The following is an 18531-nucleotide window of genomic DNA, read 5'->3' as shown; positions in this document are numbered from 1 at the left end:
ACAGTGGCCAAAGTGGATCAGGAATGAGCTGGGGTAATAGTGAAGAACTCTTAGAAAGTAGCACAGGAGAACCTTCTGGAGCAGTTGTCAAGCTTGAAATGGCTGGGTGGGGAGGCGGAGCCTGGCAGAAAGCTAGGAATGGAAGGAGGTAGCGATTTACATCTGGAATTGGCATTTCAAAGGAAAGGAAACATCATAAGCAATATAGAAAATAACGTGACTGTTTATGTGATGTTCACAGACTTAAAACAAATAGTGATAGCAACATAACAGCTCTCATTTCCTTGCCTGATTTCTGTTCCTGACCTTGGGTGAACATGAGACTTGTGGCAATTTCTGCTTCCATTTTCAAGGAACATCCCTACAGCCTATGTGATATAGCTGGCAAAGTTCACCCAGGGAAAACTAAGCATGCACAGCTGGCATAACAAAGCCAGTGAAAACAGCGGGTTGTAACCAACACTGATCCTACTCAGTGTAGGCCCACTGAATATAATGGACATTATTAACTCAGGTCCATTAATTACAGTAGTTCTGCTTTGAGTAGTTTCATGATGCCATTTACAGGGAAGGAAATTATGTTGATTCTAGACTGAATACGAAGAAAAGCAACAACATGTTTTCCTTTAGTGCAAGCATCCTAATCAAAAAAAGTGGGGGCCTTTTTCACTACTTATTGATTTTATTTTCTAAGTATTGAATTTTATTACCATCCCATCACCCACCTAAGTTCTGTTCACAAGAATTCAAACAGGGGTGCTCACATATTAAAGGACTCTAAGTTATCATCCAACCATATTTTTTATTTTATTATTTTTTGGCTGTATAACTTGTCCTTTTCAGAGTAGACCCATTGATATTATTGCAAATGACTTCAGTTTATTAATCTTTGTGGTTCTACACTAAGTAGAATTTAGCTGAATGCAAATTATTATTATTATTATTATTATTATTATTAATTTTAGATCCAATCTTTCCTGTGTAGGGGTGTTAGAGAATCCCAACAAAAATGGAAAAGAAAGCAGAAATTGCTGCAAATCTCATTAGTTTATGTTCAGGAATTGAAATTTGCCAAGCGAATATAATTAGTATTCATTTCCATTGTTGTTGGGATGTGTGTGTTAAGTCTACAAACCATAAATGTTGTGGATTTTTTTGCACTGAAATGAATGTAAGTTACGTAACTCATGTAAAGGCTTACATAAGTTACGTTAAATAGCAGGCAGTGAGACAAATAACCTAGCATTGGGCAGAAACTGCATTGCAGCAGAATGGAAACAGTGCTGATTGTGATTAATACAGGTAGGAAAGGAAACAGCTGCATTCCTGCATCCCTACCTGAGAGTCATCCAAAATCTCCATCTCTTACAGAGGAACTGGTATGTGATATGCATCTTTATTTCCCCTTTAAGTTAAATCTAATGGCCATAACTTCTCCATTTTCTTCTATAGGCTATTACTGTGACAATCACCAGGGGCCGCTCAGTGACTTCACTCTCTACCCTTGTCCACGTGGCTATTACTGCCCACCAGGCACACAGCAATCTACACAGTACAGCTGCCCTGCAGGGACGTTTGGACCCAGACAGAGGCTAAAGATGATCCAGGAATGTCAAAACTGCCCACCAGGGAAATTTTGCTCATCTCCTGGGCTAGCAGCTCCAACAGGTAAGTCGTATCTCCAGAGTGGACCTCCTGACCTGGGGAGAGAAAGAAAACCCACCTCTTTAGTCAACAATGAATTGAGGTAGCAGCTATAAAAAATGTTTTAGGGAGCAAATGCTAAACCAGAGATGGGGAACTGGTGATGCTTCCAGTGTTGTTGGACTACAACTACCACCCACCCGTCTATTGGCCACGGTAGCTGGGCCTGATGGGAGTTGGAGTCCAACAACATTTGGAAGGCAGCACGTTGGCTACCTCTACTCAGTGTGTTTAAATCGGAGGCAAGTCCCATGGCGTTCAAGGGAGCTTAAATCCAGGTTAAGCCATTCAAAGGATTGAAGAATGACAGTTTGATTTGGTTTACTTTTAACATATGAACAAGATATTTATTTGAAATGGATTCAACTTAGATTTGGAACAATTTTCCTAGTCATATCAGCAATGCCTTGAAGCATTTTGATTTCAAGTCAGCTGAGGATCATTAACAGTTATGAAGCAGATTTGCAGTTGAGCAGAATTGACTTCTGATTCAGCAGGGGCTCAAATTGCTTGTTTGGGAATCTGTACTTTTATCTATTTATAGAATTATTGTTCCTTTTTCTTCTTTTTCTTTTCTTTTTTTGGGGGGGACATTCTTACCATTCAGAAATATACTTCGTGGTATGCGTACAGACTTTCATTTATTTTCTACTGCTTTTTGTGATGGTCTGTTAATATAGTTCATTTATACTATATCTTCCTTTGCTATTTCCATAATATCCTACTTAGTTATTGTGCTAATACCCCTCTTGCCACTTAACTTACCTGCTAGGCTGCATTCCTCTACAGGGTGATTCAATGTGGGAGCCTGAGGCAAAAGTCAGTTACTTCCCTACCTTGCTTTTTTACTGAAGTGAGTCTGATACATTTGAGGGATAGCCCTTTATCTTCCTCTTTGAACATTTGAAGGGTCAAAGGTAGAGCAGAAGGTCCTAGGTTCATTTTTCAGCTTCTTCATATAGCAGTAGGATCTCCATCCCCCCCATCTGAAATCCTGGAGAGCCAATGCCACAGTACTGAACTAGATGGACCAATTGTCTGCCTCTGTATAAGGCAGCTTCGTGAGAGTTGTGCCCAAGTCTCTTTTTCAGCTGGAACTCACCGGAACTCAGTTCTGGTACCCCTCAGGTGGATGCCATTGCCATTATAAATGAGGTGTTCATAGTGAGTTCTGGCATCTCCTTCTCTAGAAAAATAACACTAGTTGTGCCCCATGTTGGTCCTACTCAGAGTAGACCCATTAAAATAAATGAGCATGCCTAAATTACAGCCATTAATTTCAGTGGGTGTCCAAGGAAGATTTAAATGGATACAAACCTAAGTTCCTATCTTGAGCATTGGTCAGGTAGATTCTCAGGGAATGCCGACAGCTAATTACAGTCATACCTCGGGTTGCGGACGTAATCCATGCAGGAGGCACGTTCGCAACTCACAGCGCTGCATCTGCGCATGCGCACAACACAATTCGGTGCTTCTGCGCATGACATCATTTTGCGCATGCGCGAGCAACAAAACCCAGAAGTAACCCGTTCCGGCACTTCCGGGTTCAGTGCGGTCCACAACCCGAAAACGCGCAACCCGCAACATTCGTAATCCAAGGTATGACTGTACTGCACTTCATTTGAGTAACAGCAAAACTCTTATTTATACTCATGAAGCACACACACAAAATAAAAATCTGGGATAGGTTCCCTGTCTTGATGTTGGACTTTGAGCCAGTAAAGAGCATATAATCCCCTTTCCCTATTTTAGGGGATTGCTCTGCAGGATTTTGGTGCAAGGAAGGTGCTCGGACTCCGAACCCAACTGACGGAGTGTCTGGACTTCCCTGCCCGCGTGGACATTACTGCCTCTCAGGTACTAACCGCTTTTGTCATGGTTGTATTCCTCTGGATGCCCCTTAAGAGCCTTCTTGCTGTTTTCGGCTCCCTTGTTTCAGTACCCAAAGGGGGTTTCTCTCATCTGTGTGTCCTTCCAGGAACTCTTGTTCCATCTGCCTGCCCACGTGGAACCTGGTCAGGTGAGGAAGGGAATCAAAACCTCCAGAGTTGTCAGGCTTGCCCTGGGGGGCATTACTGCAATGGCACAGGCCTCGTGGCCCCTTCGGGACGGTGTGCAGTGGGGTATGTACAAAATACAAGCTCTCTTTCCTTGAGATTCAATGCAAATATATCAGCAAATTCCAGCTACAAATACAAATTGTACTGCCAGATTCCACCTTCCAATTTGATGTCAGGATAGTCAATAGACTGCAGGTTTCTGATCAGGCATCAACCATGTTTATAGCTCAGTGGTTCCCAAAATTTGACAAACCACCACCCCCTTGGTTCCAGAAACTCATCATCCCCAGTCCCCCTGACCCTATAAAAAGCATTATTCAGAATAGCAGTTTGCACAAACACTAAGAATGATAATAATACAAAAAAAATTAAAAACAGTATTGATTAATGGCACATTTAAAAAAAAAAACAATTAATTTAATTAATTCAACTAAAATGATAGCCATTTACACCTCCAGGCCCCCCTGCTGCCCCTATGCCTCTTAGCACCCCCTAGGTGATCCCAATTCTCCACCTCTCCCTCTCTCCCCCCCACCCAACTCTTTTACTCTCTCTTTATATACATTCTCTTGCTCTGCTCTCTTCCAGTTCCAAGTTCTCAATCATTCTTTTGCCCTAGGCCAGGAAAGAGCTTTCCATTCTCTCTGTGTGAGGCTGCTGCTGCTGCTGCCGCCGCCACCTCCTCCTACTCATCCGATGCTGGCTCTACCTTTAGACAAAGTGAACTGGCTACTCTAGGTTTCAGACTGAATAAGTTTAGACATTCCTTTTTCTGGTCCTCACTGCTGATCAGTCATGGATGTTTTGTACAAGCCAGCCATCACTTGTTGCTGCAGTCAGAGGGCAGATTCACCCAGAGAATTGTTTCCTGTGGCCTGGTTTCTTGCTTTTTTGAACTCTGGCAATGATCTCACCCTTCTTCATTATTAATAAAATGACTTTTCTCTTGCCCATTCCGGTAGGTTTTATTGTGTCACAGGGTCTATCACACCGACACCCACAGATGGGATCTCAGGTGCTCCCTGTCCCATGGGCCACTTCTGCCCCTTGGGCAGTGAAAGCCCCACACCTTGCCCTCCAGGCTCCTACATGGCTGAAACACATGCACAAGGATGGTGCCACACCTGCCCAGAGGGGAAGTATTGTCTCCCTGGCCACTTGCCACAGCTGTGTCCCAAAGGTGAGTCTTTGGCTTCCTCAATGCACAAAGCTGTCCTTGTGTCCCGGAGTTTGTAATCTATTTGTGCTTCCATTTTGCAAGTGCATGTTTCTAGTCCCCATGGGCATTAGATAATGAATGGTTTCCCCATATTTCCCTTCCTGGGTTTGCTCTGTCCTGAATTCTGGTTTGATGAGCATCTACTGTTCCCAACCCTAATACTGCAGAAAGCCATCTAATTAGATTTTAATTTGATCCTGACTTCTTTTTAGGAGGTAATTTAATTATTGTTTGATTTTATACCAAAGTTATATATTTTATGTTAGCCACCCTGAGCCTGCTTTCGGCCGGGGAGGACCGGATACAAATAAAAGTTGTTGTTGTTGTTGTTGTTGTTGTTGTATTCTATAATTTACTGGGGAACTGGAGTTTTGGGCCAGGGTCTGCAACTGTTCATCTGCATCTCCCTTCCCCTACTTTACTGACTCATGTCAGTGAAACACTTAAATAAAAGCAATCTTGATGTGCTGTTTGTCCTAACAGCTTTCAGTTTACATGAATGTCTCCTTCCCTTCCAGGCTTTTTCTGCCCTGAAGGAACAGGTTTAAACTGGCAGCCGTGCCCCCCAGGGACCTACAGCCCTATCCAAGGGATAGGTAGTCATACTGACTGCAGAACGTGTGATGGAGGAAAGTTCTGCATGTACCACAATGCAACTGATGTTACAGGACACTGCTGGGAAGGGTATTACTGCACCCAGGGTTCAGACCGGCCCAATCCTGAGGTTCAGCTCAATGGTATTGGCTCTTTCATTTGAATCAATGTGATCAATGGCATGGTTACAGGTGCTGCATAATAGCCATTCCACATTTGCGAGAAATAAATATGTTAGTGTGGTAGCACCTACACTTTGGAAATCCCTGCATATTGACACCAGACAGACACTTTCACTGTACTCTTTTCAACACCTGCTGAAAACATTTTAGTTTAGATGAGTCTACCCAGATGTTTAGAATGATGTTGTTTTTAGTCTAATGTTCTTAATCTTTATTTGTTTTTACTAATAATATTGTTCTTTTATTCTTTTATTCTTTTTGTAAACTGTAGTTTTTTAAAAAAATAATCAAGCAGTATATAAAATTTTACGGAATAAAATTATTATTATTTGTACTTTTCCAAGCTCTAGTTCAGTGGATTAAAGGGTTGGATTGTTCTGTTAGTTTAAAATAGCCTGATCTTTACCATTCACCACTTCTTCTTTTTTACTCGTATGTTATTGGCACTATTCTTACCACCTAATTTATTTCCCCTTTGTTGATCGCAGATCACAGTGCTGGCCCATGTCCTTTTGGTCACTACTGTCCAAGGGGCACAGCTGTTCCCAAGCAGTGCCCTGTGGGAACATTTGCCGCTAGCACCAAGCTAATATCTGAGGTAAAAGCAAAAATACAGTTATAGCTATCCTTTGTAGGAATTGGATATCTTTCGTATATACTGGCTATAAATTCACTGATCCTTAACAAACTCCATACAATTAATAGTGGTTAAATGGAGGTTGTGCTCTGAATTATAATCACAAAAGCATTGTTATTCCATTTTAAGAGTCAACACATGCTTGTGTGTGTGTGCAGGTGTGTGCATGAGCTTGTGTGTGCATGTGTGCGTGTGCGTGCACACACACACACACACACACACACACTCTTTTATTGTACTTAGTAGTAAAACAAATTCACTTCGCAGGAATAAGAGAGGAGACCTTTTTAATGGTGGCCCCAGAACATAGAAGTCTCTCCCTTCAGATGCATCCTCAAAGCCACTGCGGATTATTAAGTGGGCCTTAAAACCCATCTTTCCCTGATTACTGTGTCCTTAGAACTAATGTAGAAGAGATAATCCTCTTAGCAGTGTCGCAATTCATACCTAGGGGCAGGACATATCTTTTTTTAAGTTTTAACTAATCTATGTTTTTAAAACAGTTGTTAACACTTCTACCATTGTCAGTTTATGACACTGGTAAGATCCCTTTGGTGGGCTGTCCCCACAAAAGCAGCCTATAAGTAATATTTATAAAAACATAGACAGTGTTTTAATCAAGATTCATAATGCAGCGAATGCTTGGAAGCATTGTAACCGTAGCCTGTTCCCTTCCACCTAAGATTCCATGTAAAAGGGCATAGATCAGAGGTCATCAACATGGTGCCCATGGCTGCTAATGTACCCACAAATACCTCTCATATTGCCTGTGAAAGGCCTTGAAATATCCCCACAATGCAAGAGTGAATGCTGCCTCTTCTTGTTCAGTTCCAGTTTGCACTAGCTTGTAGCACTGAACATGTCCCATCAAACATGTGCACATTTCATTGAATACCCTGATGTGATACCCACCCTCCTTTTGATTCTGAACAAAAGAAAGGTGCAAAGAGTCTCTCTTTCTGAGCAAGCACAGCAGTGGCAGGTGTAGGTGCCTTTTTTCATTGGTGAGAAAAGTGCCCACCACACCTTTTGTGGCCCTGTCTGTCCCCCTTTCTACTATTTCAGAAGTGACAACCATTTTGTGTTAAGCCATATACCCTGTGGCAGCCATTTTATGTAAGGTCACATCCCTAGGACCGCTGGTTTGTGAGTCTCACCCATGTTCTCAAAATTCCAGGTGTGCCCTCAGACCCCAAAAAGGTAGGTGAGCTATGACACTTGCATCTGAAAATTATCTCTGGCCACCTTAATTTCTTGCAGACCGAGTGCTCTCCTTGCCTGCCAGGCCACTACTGCAACACTCCGGGTCTGACAGCACCGACAGGATTGTGTGAAGAAGGATACTACTGCATTCTGGGCTCCACAGTCCCCAACATACCAGCCATGGATGAGACTGGAGGCCCATGTCCCAGAGGTATTTCCACCACCCCTCCCCAATTCATGAAATTGATCAAACTGCCTGCCACACTCCACAGAAAAGGTCCCAGGCTTTGTCTTTAACATCTCCCCGTAAAGTTAGGAAAGAATCCCTGCTTGAAACCCTGGAGAACTTCTGCCAGTCAGTTTTTAAAATACTGAGATGGATGGACCAGAAGCCTGATTCAATGTGAAGGAGCTTTCTATATTCATTAGAATCTTAGTACTGTGGAGTTGGAAGGTACCTCCAACCCTCTGCGTTGCAGGAATTGCAGCTAGGGGGTAATATTTAGGAAGAGAATTCCCAGCATGCTTCTTGGTTCTCTCAGCCACCAAAGTCAGAGGTCTTCCAAAGCTTCAGGGATTTTGCCGTCCTTTTTAAACAATTGAACAAACTGATGGCGTACAAGGCTATCATTGACTACTAGCAACAATGGCATTACTCTACCTCCACTGGTGGAGGCATTCTGCCTCTAAATACATTTGCAGGTGAGCAAAGTGCTATTTCCTGCTTGCAGTTTCCCACAGGCATCAGGTTGGCCACTGTGAGAACAGGATGCTGGACAAGATGGGCCACTGGTCTGATGCCAAAGGCCTTTCCTTATTTTCTTATGTGAGCTGTTTTTAGAGTTGCTGTTGATTTTAGGTTGCCTTGCTGTGCTCCCCCTTGGCCTCAAAGGGGCATTCCTGATTTTATACTTTTGCTTTTTTTTCCAGGCTATTTTTGCCCTCAGGGCACAGCCAATCCTTTGCCTTGCCCGGAAGGGTCGTATAATCCTTTACAGAGGCAAGCCACCTGCCTCCCCTGCCCTAGCGGGTAAGAAAGAGAACAATAATCATTCATCACCTGCAAAAACAGAAACAGTTTTAGCAACAGCAGGGGCCAAGGGTGGGGCTAAGGGCAGCAACTGGCTGCAGCTCCAGTGGGCAATTTAGTGAGAGGGATGTTAAAGCCCTCTGCCACCACTGAAGCCCATTAAAAGCAGCTGGTTTTTCAAAGTGTGGGGATCTTATCAGGTACCAACTCATCCAGCTGATCCCTTGGTGTACTAAGACTGAAGTGTGGGCTGCAGAAATTGAACTTCTCTTCCCATCCACCCCTTTTCTTTTCTGGATGCAGGTACTTCTGTCCCAAGAATTCCTCCTCTTTGGATGGTAAGAAATGTCCAGTTGGCCACTACTGTCCTATAGGCACTGTCTCAGAAACCCAGTTCCCATGTCCCCAAGGGACTTACAATGCAAACACAGGAAGCAGCGATCCATCTGTCTGCATAGCATGTGATCCAGGTAGGTATCTCAGCTCAGAACATCCTGTTGAGTGGGCCAGGAACCCATTCAATGAACTCCTATGAGAAGGGGATGACAGAGAACAAGATGGTTGGACAGTGTTACAGAAGCAACCAGCATGAATTTGATGAAACTCAGGGAGGCAGTGAAAGGCAGGAGTGCCTGGCATGCTCTGGTCCATGAAGAGTTGGACAAGACTAATCGACTAAACAACAATGACCCCCCCCTTCTAGGAATAGGACTTATTTAACTCACCTCTGAGTAAGAGTGCATAGGATTGCATTGTTAGCTCTTCAAATATCTGCTTCCTTTTACTGCAGTAGACATAACCCGTAGCATAGGAGCCAACTCCTAATATTTGAGGGGGGCAGGCCACTCCAAAGTTGATGGACATTGCCATTCAAATGGAGGTGTGCGATCGATCATGTGATCGATTGTGCAGGGCAGGGCTTACTTGTCCCCACCCCCAATATTTTAAGCAAGTAGACACCCCTGTCTCCTAGTTAAGTATTAATTAAGCCTATGAAATATGGCTGTTTCCATTAGGTGAGAATGGGGCATTATGTTACTGGCACTGGATCAGAATTGGTGTTTATGTCGCTGTAGGTATATTCAATGTTCTTTTTAAAATCCACAGAAAGGCCCTACCCTTTTCCAAATTTCTTCAGAAAAATATGACCCCTGATCAAAATGTTAAACCACAGAATGTTCTATATCCACTGATTCTATATCCACTGATTGTTAAAGAAAATGAAGAGTCTCCTAGCTTAGACAATGGAAATTTTATGAGCTGCTCGTACAAGCCCTTCTTTGCTTTTCAAACAAATAATTAAAGTGTGTATGTCTATTGCCCTTTTGAACCATATCTGTTGAAGAGCATGTATGCCAATTTGTGTGAATGGGTTTGCCATTTAAACATACAATCATCGTGGGGGCTTTTCTTTGTGTAAGCATCCAACTTTCCTTAGGATTAAATTACTCGTGTTTTATTCTGCCAACAACAGCGGATTTCAAAGAACCCTTTGGAATGCTGCATAGCTTGGGGATTCTAATTGTGAAAACATTAAGAGGGAACTATTCGATGTAATTAAAGTAACAATCATGTTCTCACCTGAGAGTAAGTTTGATTGAACTCAGTGGGATTCACTTTTTATTAACATGGAAATTAGTAGGCATAGCTTCTGAATGCTAGTTGCTGGTGATATTCAGCAGGAGAGTCCTATTGCACTCATGTCCTGCTGGTGGGTTTCTCAAAGGCACTGTGAGAAAGAGGATGCTTGGCTAGATGGGCCTTTGATTTGATCCAGCAGTGGGCTCTTATTTATGTTCTTCTGATGGTGCTGTTATCTACAAAAAGGAATTTAAGTGTTGCTTCTTTTTGGTTCTCAATTGTGAATTGGTTTATGTCCAGGGATTGTGTACATGATTTTGGGTGAATCGTGGTGAAAGGTTTTGCACCAGTGGCACGTTCTTGCTCAAAAGAATGCAGAAGAGAATGCAGAAGCAGGTTGATGACAAGTTTGCTGTATGATAGACAGCAGAATCTGTTGGGCAGCGAGTTTCCACTTGCACAACAATTGCATTGGATCTGCAATTGCATTGTTGTGCAACATAAAAACTGCAAGCACAAGAGCCATTGTGTTATTGGACTAAAAATGTTGGCTATGGCCCTCTAACTTTGTGCTTTCATGGTACAATCTTATACCGAATTTTGACTGAATATTTAAATTTAATTTGAGACAGAGAATTTGGTTGTGATGATGGTGCTCTTTTCTGTTTTGTATTCTTCATATCTATAGATCTATATTAATAACAGTGGGTTGCAATCTTTGTTCCAGGCCATTACTGTGCCCTGACGGGTCAGTCTCGTGTCACAGGTCCTTGCTTGGTGGGGTACTTCTGCACCACTGGAGCTACCACCCCAACACCTACAAATGGTCTGGCTGGAAATGTATGCCCAAAGGGGCATTACTGCCCTGAAGGATCTGCCTTGCCCCAGCCCTGTCCTCATGGTTTCTACAGCAACTCTACAGGAAACACCAAGACTGAAGATTGTCTTCTGTGTCGTGCAGGTACAATGAGGAGTTTAAGGAATTAGAATCCTAATGGTTCCTGGAAGAGCTTCCAGCATTGCACTGAGATCCAAAGGGTTTTCAGAGCCCCAGTGAGGAGACGGAGCTCTTCACAAATATGAGTTTAGGACCTTTTCCATCCTAGAGCCCTTATGAGATCTGTTTATTTAAACAGCTTTTCTTCTCTGTCTTCAACCACCAAATGTCTGGGTAAAGAGTCTTACCCCTACTGGCTGGGCTGATGGCAGTTGGAGTCTGCAGCAAAGGAAGAATGGTATTTCTAACAAAGCCCAACTCCCTCTCCACTGGTTCTCCTAAGCTTGTGCACCTGTCTCAATTCGGTCTCACTTATTCCCTCTGACTTACCAATATTCTAATAACACTGGAGATATAGGTTAGGGTTGCCATACATCCGGAATTTCCTGGACATAGCCATTGGTTAACAGTGTCTAGGTGCAGTTACAGATAGGTAGCCGTGTTGGTCTGCCATAGTCAAAACAAAAAAAATTCCTTCCAGTAGCACCTTAAAGACCAACTAAGTTAGTTCTTGGTATGAGCTTTCGTGTGCATGCACACTTCTTCAGTGTCTAGGTGGCAATTGCTGAGATCTCCAAGAAAATCTGTATGTATAGCTTTAAAACATTTAGATTTTTTTTTTGGGGGGGGGGGAGGTCAACTTTTTCAAATATGGCAATCCTAGTAGGCATGGTACAAAGCCAAATACGTAACTTATCTTGTAGAACATAAATGTATTTTTTAAAAAATAATGATATTTATTAAGTTTTACAGACAAAACAAAATTACAGAATAAAGAAAGAAAAAATAAGGATAACAAAAAGGTGAAAAAATACAAAGAAAAAATACAAAATACATGAAAAATAAAAAAGAAACAATTTAAAAAAATCAATCTTTTCATGTCTTATATTTTGTTTACTTGTTTCCTGACCTCCTCACACCTCCCATTTTTGTATTCCAGTTCACATGGTTGATTCAGCAAATCCTTTCCCTCTTTGTTTTTATCTTAATTCTATATCTTAACATATTATAGCTTCGTATTTTCATCTGATTATCAATCCATTTTTCATACTCTTTTTAACCTTGTTGCTAAAGCCATTTCGTTTCAATCCAACATCATTTTAACATTCATTAATTTTACAATATTTCTGCAAATAGTCTTTAAATTTCTTCCAATCTTCTTCCACCAACTCTTCTCCCTGGTCTCAGATTCTGCCAGTCATTTCCGCCAGTTCCATATAGTCCATCACCTTCATCTGCCATTCTTCCAAGGTGGGTAGATCTTGTGTCTTCCAATACTTTGCAATGAGTATTCTTGCTGCTGTTGTAGCATACATAAAGAAAGTTCTATCCTTCTTTGGCACCAATTGGCCGACCATGCCCAGGAGAAATGTACCGGTAAATGCCTTTGTTAAATATAATGATCAAGTTCACAGTCTTGTTACTTTGAAACTGTACCATATCTTTAAATGTGTACATACACTGTTAGCTTGTTACTGTCACTTTAAACACCAACCGCTTATATTCAACCATTTTATGCTAAGACAGCTTGAAGGAAGCAAGTTTCCAGCTTTAACCCTTTCAATTTCTCCACCTCACTTAAGCCTCGCCAACACAATAACTACAACCGCTGGAAGGCTCTGTCCCCCCCCCCCCAATCTTTACTGACCTATTAAAACATAGGTTTGCCTTTATTGCCCTGGAAATCTTCCCTCTGGTACTCCTACAAGTCGCCATAGACCAGCATTCAAAGTTGCTTCTCTCTTCTCCCCTCAGTGCTGCAGACAAGTTCTTTCCCTTGCCTCCTCAGCCCAAGCCCAGTGATCCAGCTACCCCAGCAAGTATTTGGCCACCAAGCCATTCCATCTGCAACTCAGGTCTCCCTTCTCTTTACCCAGTCCTCTTCATCTACTGCCTTCTCACTCTGCTATCATCTTTTTCTGGCTGCCTCCATGAACCCCAACAATTCAGACATCTCCAACCAACTAACTTCTGCTGCCTAACACCTGCCCTTATATACACTTCTTCTGAGCCCTCTAGTCCAGCCCCATCCAATCACACTGCTTAACTGAAGATTCTAAATCTGCAGCCACCAATCAAAATATGCATACCTCCTTCGCTTTTGCATACTGAGAATTCCAACTGGCAGTTGGAAGGCCCCAAATGACAGTTAAACTTTAACCAGAAAGAAAAGTTTTTCCATCAAGTGCATTACAATGTACATAACAGCACAAAAGTCAGAATACTTTTCAAAGAAGCATAATTCAAATAAACAGGATTTCTTCAGACCCCCACAACATCTGGAGGGTCACAGGTTCTCCCCTTTCCCACTGATGATGATATCCATGGTCCACATATCCTGGAAGCTGCTTTATATTTCTGCTCCATTTTAGGATATTTCTGTGACAGGACAGGGCTTGCCTCCCCTTCTGGTCTCTGTCACGCTGGGTTCTACTGCAGTGGAGGAGCTGTTTCTCCAAGACCTCAGCTGGTAAGCTATTTTGATGCTGATAATGATAATTTTGTAATTGTCAGGAGTAGAAGGAAGTTTAAATTAGGAAGCACTGGTGGAAGATTTTATAGTTAATGTCAGCTGGTGATGTTTCAACCTTCCTTTCTGTTATATTTGCAAATAAAAATTCTCAAAAGAGAGACTAAGGGAAGAGTGGACAACTCAGAATTTACACTTATCACTTCATTCCCCCCCCCCCCAATCTTTCTCTCCATGAAGTTTACTTCAGGAGGTATCAGATGATTTCATTACTAGCAGAAGCCATTTTCTATACGCCTCTTTATCATTTGTCTTGTGAGAACACACTCAAAATGACTTGAATTTGACACTTTTTGAATTCAAGCCATATCTGCAAAGGAAGATTCTTTCTTTGTAGTTACAGCTTGGGAAATACCTGATGTCTTATGATGTGCCTGGTGTCATATTACATGAGGTGATGGACAGGTGGGTAACCCCACCCAGCTGTCAAAGTGTCATGAGGAAGGTTGGTCATGTTTACATCCAGCCCTCTAACCAACAGGTTCCCCACTTCTGTTCTGCAGTGATGCCATGCACTTATATTTCCAGGTAACAAGCCGAGGGGGACAATGCCCACCTGGTCATTACTGTGTGTCAGGGAGTGGAAGACCACAGCTATGCCCAGCGGGAAGCTACAGCCCCTTCTGGGGAATGGCCCAATGTCTGGAATGCCCAGAAGGTGTTTACTGTGATGTTGGTTCAGCTAATTACACCAACTGCCCAGTCGGTGAGTTTAGCACTACAAGTAACTTTCCAGCTTCTTCTTTTTCTTTGAACTGCATCAATCCAATGCTCTGAAGGCCTGCATCTAGATCTAGATCACTGCTGTTGACCTGTTGCTCAGAATGTTGCATCATCCTAACCTGTGAAGCTTCACCACATGGCCTACTCTGGTCTATTCCTATGTAGGAAGTATTTGCTGGTGGTCAGGTCTGATTTCCTTATGATTCCTTCTAAATCAGAATGTAAGAACATAAGAAGAGCCCTGTTCGATCAGGCCTGTGGCCCATGTAGTCCAAATTCCTGTTCTCACAGTGGCCAACCAGATGCCTGAGTGAACTGGCAAAGGAGACCCAAGCACCAGAGCTCTCTCCCCTCCTTGTGGCCTCCAGCATTACTGCCACTGACTGCAGAATTTTTCAAATTCTTTTTGAAAGCCATCCAAACTGATGGGCATCACTGCCTCCTGTTGGGGCTAATTCTGTGGTTTAACTGTGCTCTGCATGAAGAAGTCCTTTCTTTTGTCTGTCTTGAACATTCCACCATTCAGCTTCCTTGGATGTCCATGTGTTCTAGCATTATGAGCAGGGATGGGGAAACTGAACTACAACTCCAGCATTGGTTGTGCTGGCGGTAAGAGGGAGACTTCTGCATTGGTATGTAAATGGGTCCCTGCTTTTGGCATTACTGATGCCCATATGTAACCTTCACAACATGCATGTATGTGTGCGTGTGTGTGTTCTTGTGAATTTGATTCCTGGATTGATGCAAATTGCCTTGAGCATTTGGAAAAGTGTCCTTTAACAGTCTGGTATTTACAATTTTGGCCATCTCCTTCTCTTCTCCAGGGTACTACTGCCCACGTGGTACAAAGTTTGCCACTCAGTTCCCTTGTCCAAGGGGGACCTACAGTGAGATTCTTAACATCAAGACCATCTCAGATTGCCAGCTATGCCCTCCTGGAAAGTTTTGCTCCAAGCCGGGCTTGGTAAGCCCAGATGGCATGTGCATGCCCGGATGGTACTGCCCTCCTGGGTCAACTTCAGGCAAGCCGGTATCCCCAGGAAACAACACTGGTATTGGAGAATACATTTGATTGCATAATGGTGCATTTGGGGGTGGGGTGGGAGAAAATGATATTTTGTCCTGGCACAATAGCACAGAATATTTATTTAATTATTATTTAGGAATATTTATAGCCTGCCTGCTTAGCAATGTTCTCGAGGTGGTCTACAATATATTTAATAAACAGACAGTGCTAAAGTAGTCACCACAGCAGGGCAAAGTTGTATATAAGTCCTTCCCCCTCCCCTTGTTCTCCAGTGTTCCAACAAATGCCATTCTGCAGCTGAGTATCATGGCTGTTGAGGCAGCTACATGTTAGGCCCACAGAGGGCAGGATGTCCTCACTGGGTGGTGGTGGCTGCTGATGTCTCTCACAGCCAAGGCCCTGGTAGCAGATGCAGGAGGTGCCATGGAGAGCAAAGATGTTCCATACCTTCCTCTCGAACATTAGCCCCATCTAGGCTGGGACTTCCTTACTGGGCAGCAGCTGATTATGTTTCCATGGTGCTAGGCTGAACCAAAAGAGGGACAGAGACATTTTTGTGGTGGTACATTTTTGCACAGAAAAGGTTAACATGTAAACATCAGTGCAGCCCTACATGTTACTGGCAGTAGAATTCCACTTCCTGGGAAACTCCATTTTTATTGTTGTTTAAAACTTATATAGATTGTGAAGATAAATATATGCTGGTGGAGCAGAGGGGCAAAATGCCTGCTTAAATCTCAGAAGCTGGCTTATTATCAGATTTCCAGTGGGTTGGATGGGGTCCTTTTGTGTCTCTTGACACACACACCCCAAACTGGCCAAGACAGATGATAATGCAAAATAGACAGTGCAAAATGGCAAAAATAACAGTCCACAAGGGATAAATTATGTGGTTTGAAATCAGTTTTTATATAGATGCATAAATTTTGGGTCTCCTAGATGCTGAATTTTAATTTTTGCAGCACAAACTATTGCCCATAGTCAGGATGTATACTTTTCAGACGCTGTCTTTTCTATTCCATGAGCAGGATCCGCTGTCCAAGCTTTAATTCAAATATGTCCTGCTGGAGCATTCTGTCCGGAGGGATCTCCTGTTCCCATCCCTTGCACTCCAGGTAGATATACTTCTCACTAACCTGTCAGAGCATGCTTTCAAACTTTGGTTAATTAGAAGCTTCCTGGTTTGGCTGCTCACACCACAAAGGGTGGCTTGAAGGGGCTGTGTGTGCAGACAAGGGGCTCAATTATATCATTGTTTATTATGCAAAGATATAATTATGCAAACCAGCTGAAATCTGCAGAAAATAGACCATACAGAAATTGACCATGCAGCTTACTCGTCTCTCCCCCTCTCTCTGTTCAGGGAGCCTCTCACCTCAACCCTGGTCGTTCCTCTACTCAACTATATCTCATCCAAGCCCTGTAACTCAACATTTCTCCCAAAGCCTTACTTGCAAACAAAGTACAGTGGTACCTTGTGTTAAATACTTAATTCGTTCCGGAGGTCTGTTCTTAACCTGAAACTGTTCTTAACCTGAAGCACCACTTTAGCCAATGGGGCCTCCTGCTGCTGCTGCGCCGCCGGAGCATGATTTCTGTTCTCATCCTGAAGCAAAGTTCTTAACCCGAGGTACTATTTCTGGGTTAGCGGAGTCTGTAACCTGAAGCATATGTAACCTGAAGCGTATCTAACCCGAGGTACCACTGTATATTTACAACCCCAAGGCAGCAAATCTAGATCTACTGGGGCTTTGCCCTGTTCTAGGCATGCCTTTGAACAGACCATCCTGTTGCTTCTCTAGCCTTAGCTTAGTTAGAGGTTCATTCCAATAGTGCCAGAATACACAGCTAGTTAATGGGAGACCCATTGGGGGCACAAATGCTGAATCTGAATGTGCTCTTATTCCCTCCTTCTTTAGGTTTTTACTGTGCCTCTTCAGAATTGGCTGCGCCTTCAGGCCCTTGTGATGCCGGCTTCTACTGCACTGGTGGCTCCACCATCCCTAACCCAATAGATGGGGCAGTGGGAGATATTTGTCCTGGAGGCCATGTCTGCCCACAGGGAAGCTCTTCTCCCATCCCATGTCTTGCAGGTAGGTCCCAAAGAAGCTGCTCAGCAAAGCACTGATGCCATAATCAGTTCTGGAGATCAAGGGCATTGGCAGGGGCAGGGGCAAACCCCAGGTCTACTCCACCTGGCTGAGGATCTCCTTCCCTCCTCTTTGTTTTTTTCTAAAATCTTTGCTTACAGGGTAGCTGGGCACACTGCAAAGCCCAATGCCATTGTGACTCCAGCTATCTACCTTGTTAATTTGTGGAGGATACAATCCCCATACAGTATGTTGGGTCGAGAAAATTGGGTTTGCCTCCCGTAGCTCAGAGTCAGCCCTGATAGCAAGTGTGTGTTTGTTTGTGTCCCTCTGAAATCAGCCTAAATTTGCATCTATGCATCTGAAATACGCAAATATGGATCATGGGCTTGTACCTAGCATTGCCTACTTGCTTAACTGAAACTCTGAAGTTCTGCTTTATCTATGTACTCAGTTCTCAGTCTGAGCCTAGGTTTTGTCATCATTGGCAGAAAATAAGGATTCCCCCAAATCATAATATTTTTTATATTGTACCTCCCAGAAACAGAAATGAAGAGAAGAGTGAGCCTATTAGATTCTGATTGTATCTGTTTTCTCACATGTGAGTGGAGAGAAATCCCTCTTCTCTCCTTCCCAGACTGATGCAGAATTCTGTCTTTCCATTATAGCTATCAAGGTCCAGTTTAACCAAATCAACTGGCATGGCTTTTTTTTTCTTTTTAATGATGTATTATGAGCATTAAACTGTGTTAGGGATTAGTAGCTGGTCCCCCATGAAAAGTCTCCCCTGTATAGAGAACTAGGCAGGGCTGGGCTAAGCATTAAGCAAAATAGGCACATGCTTAGGTCATCCATTTCCAGATTTACCATGGGCTACATGAGGCAACTGAACCAGGCCCCTCAAAAAAGGCTCCCACAATAAATGGAAAAATTACATACACAAATATGCAATAA

General features: G+C 43.0%; 1 protein-coding gene and 1 long non-coding RNA gene across 4 annotated transcripts in view; one reads left to right on the top strand and one right to left on the bottom strand.

Annotated features, from left to right (window-relative positions):
* The window catches only part of LOC309357540 (uncharacterized protein), a 144132-nt gene that overhangs the window by 68764 nt on the left and 56837 nt on the right, over positions 1 to 18531 (top strand). Inside the window, exons 32-46 of the mRNA XM_081889719.1 lie at positions 1453 to 1668; positions 3457 to 3561; positions 3683 to 3827; positions 4727 to 4944; positions 5502 to 5720; positions 6248 to 6357; positions 7657 to 7810; positions 8530 to 8629; positions 8933 to 9099; positions 10938 to 11171; positions 13580 to 13677; positions 14266 to 14443; positions 15285 to 15512; positions 16516 to 16602; positions 17407 to 17580. Coding sequence (XP_081745845.1) covers positions 1453 to 1668; positions 3457 to 3561; positions 3683 to 3827; positions 4727 to 4944; positions 5502 to 5720; positions 6248 to 6357; positions 7657 to 7810; positions 8530 to 8629; positions 8933 to 9099; positions 10938 to 11171; positions 13580 to 13677; positions 14266 to 14443; positions 15285 to 15512; positions 16516 to 16602; positions 17407 to 17580 — 2433 coding nt within the window. The remainder of the gene's footprint in view (positions 1 to 1452; positions 1669 to 3456; positions 3562 to 3682; positions 3828 to 4726; positions 4945 to 5501; positions 5721 to 6247; positions 6358 to 7656; positions 7811 to 8529; positions 8630 to 8932; positions 9100 to 10937; positions 11172 to 13579; positions 13678 to 14265; positions 14444 to 15284; positions 15513 to 16515; positions 16603 to 17406; positions 17581 to 18531) is intronic.
* On the bottom strand, positions 2 to 13580 carry LOC309357716. 3 transcript variants are annotated; one of them, XR_014163188.1, is made up of 5 exons: positions 13081 to 13580; positions 9048 to 9158; positions 3570 to 3716; positions 1627 to 1700; positions 2 to 162 (listed from the first exon to the last, which is right to left on the bottom strand). It is a non-coding gene; the product is annotated as an uncharacterized lncRNA (long non-coding RNA). The 3 variants fall into 3 exon arrangements; XR_014163189.1 differs by lacking the exon at positions 2 to 162 and having other exon boundaries at positions 1611 to 1700; positions 12856 to 13580; XR_014163190.1 differs by lacking the exon at positions 2 to 162 and having other exon boundaries at positions 1611 to 1700.

Source organism: Podarcis melisellensis, assembly GCF_964234715.1.
Source record: "Podarcis melisellensis genome assembly, chromosome: 15".
Classification (NCBI taxonomy): Eukaryota; Metazoa; Chordata; class Lepidosauria; order Squamata; family Lacertidae; genus Podarcis; species Podarcis melisellensis.
The sequence above is the reverse complement of the archived record's forward strand: the minus strand, read 5'-3'. Positions and strand labels throughout refer to the sequence as shown.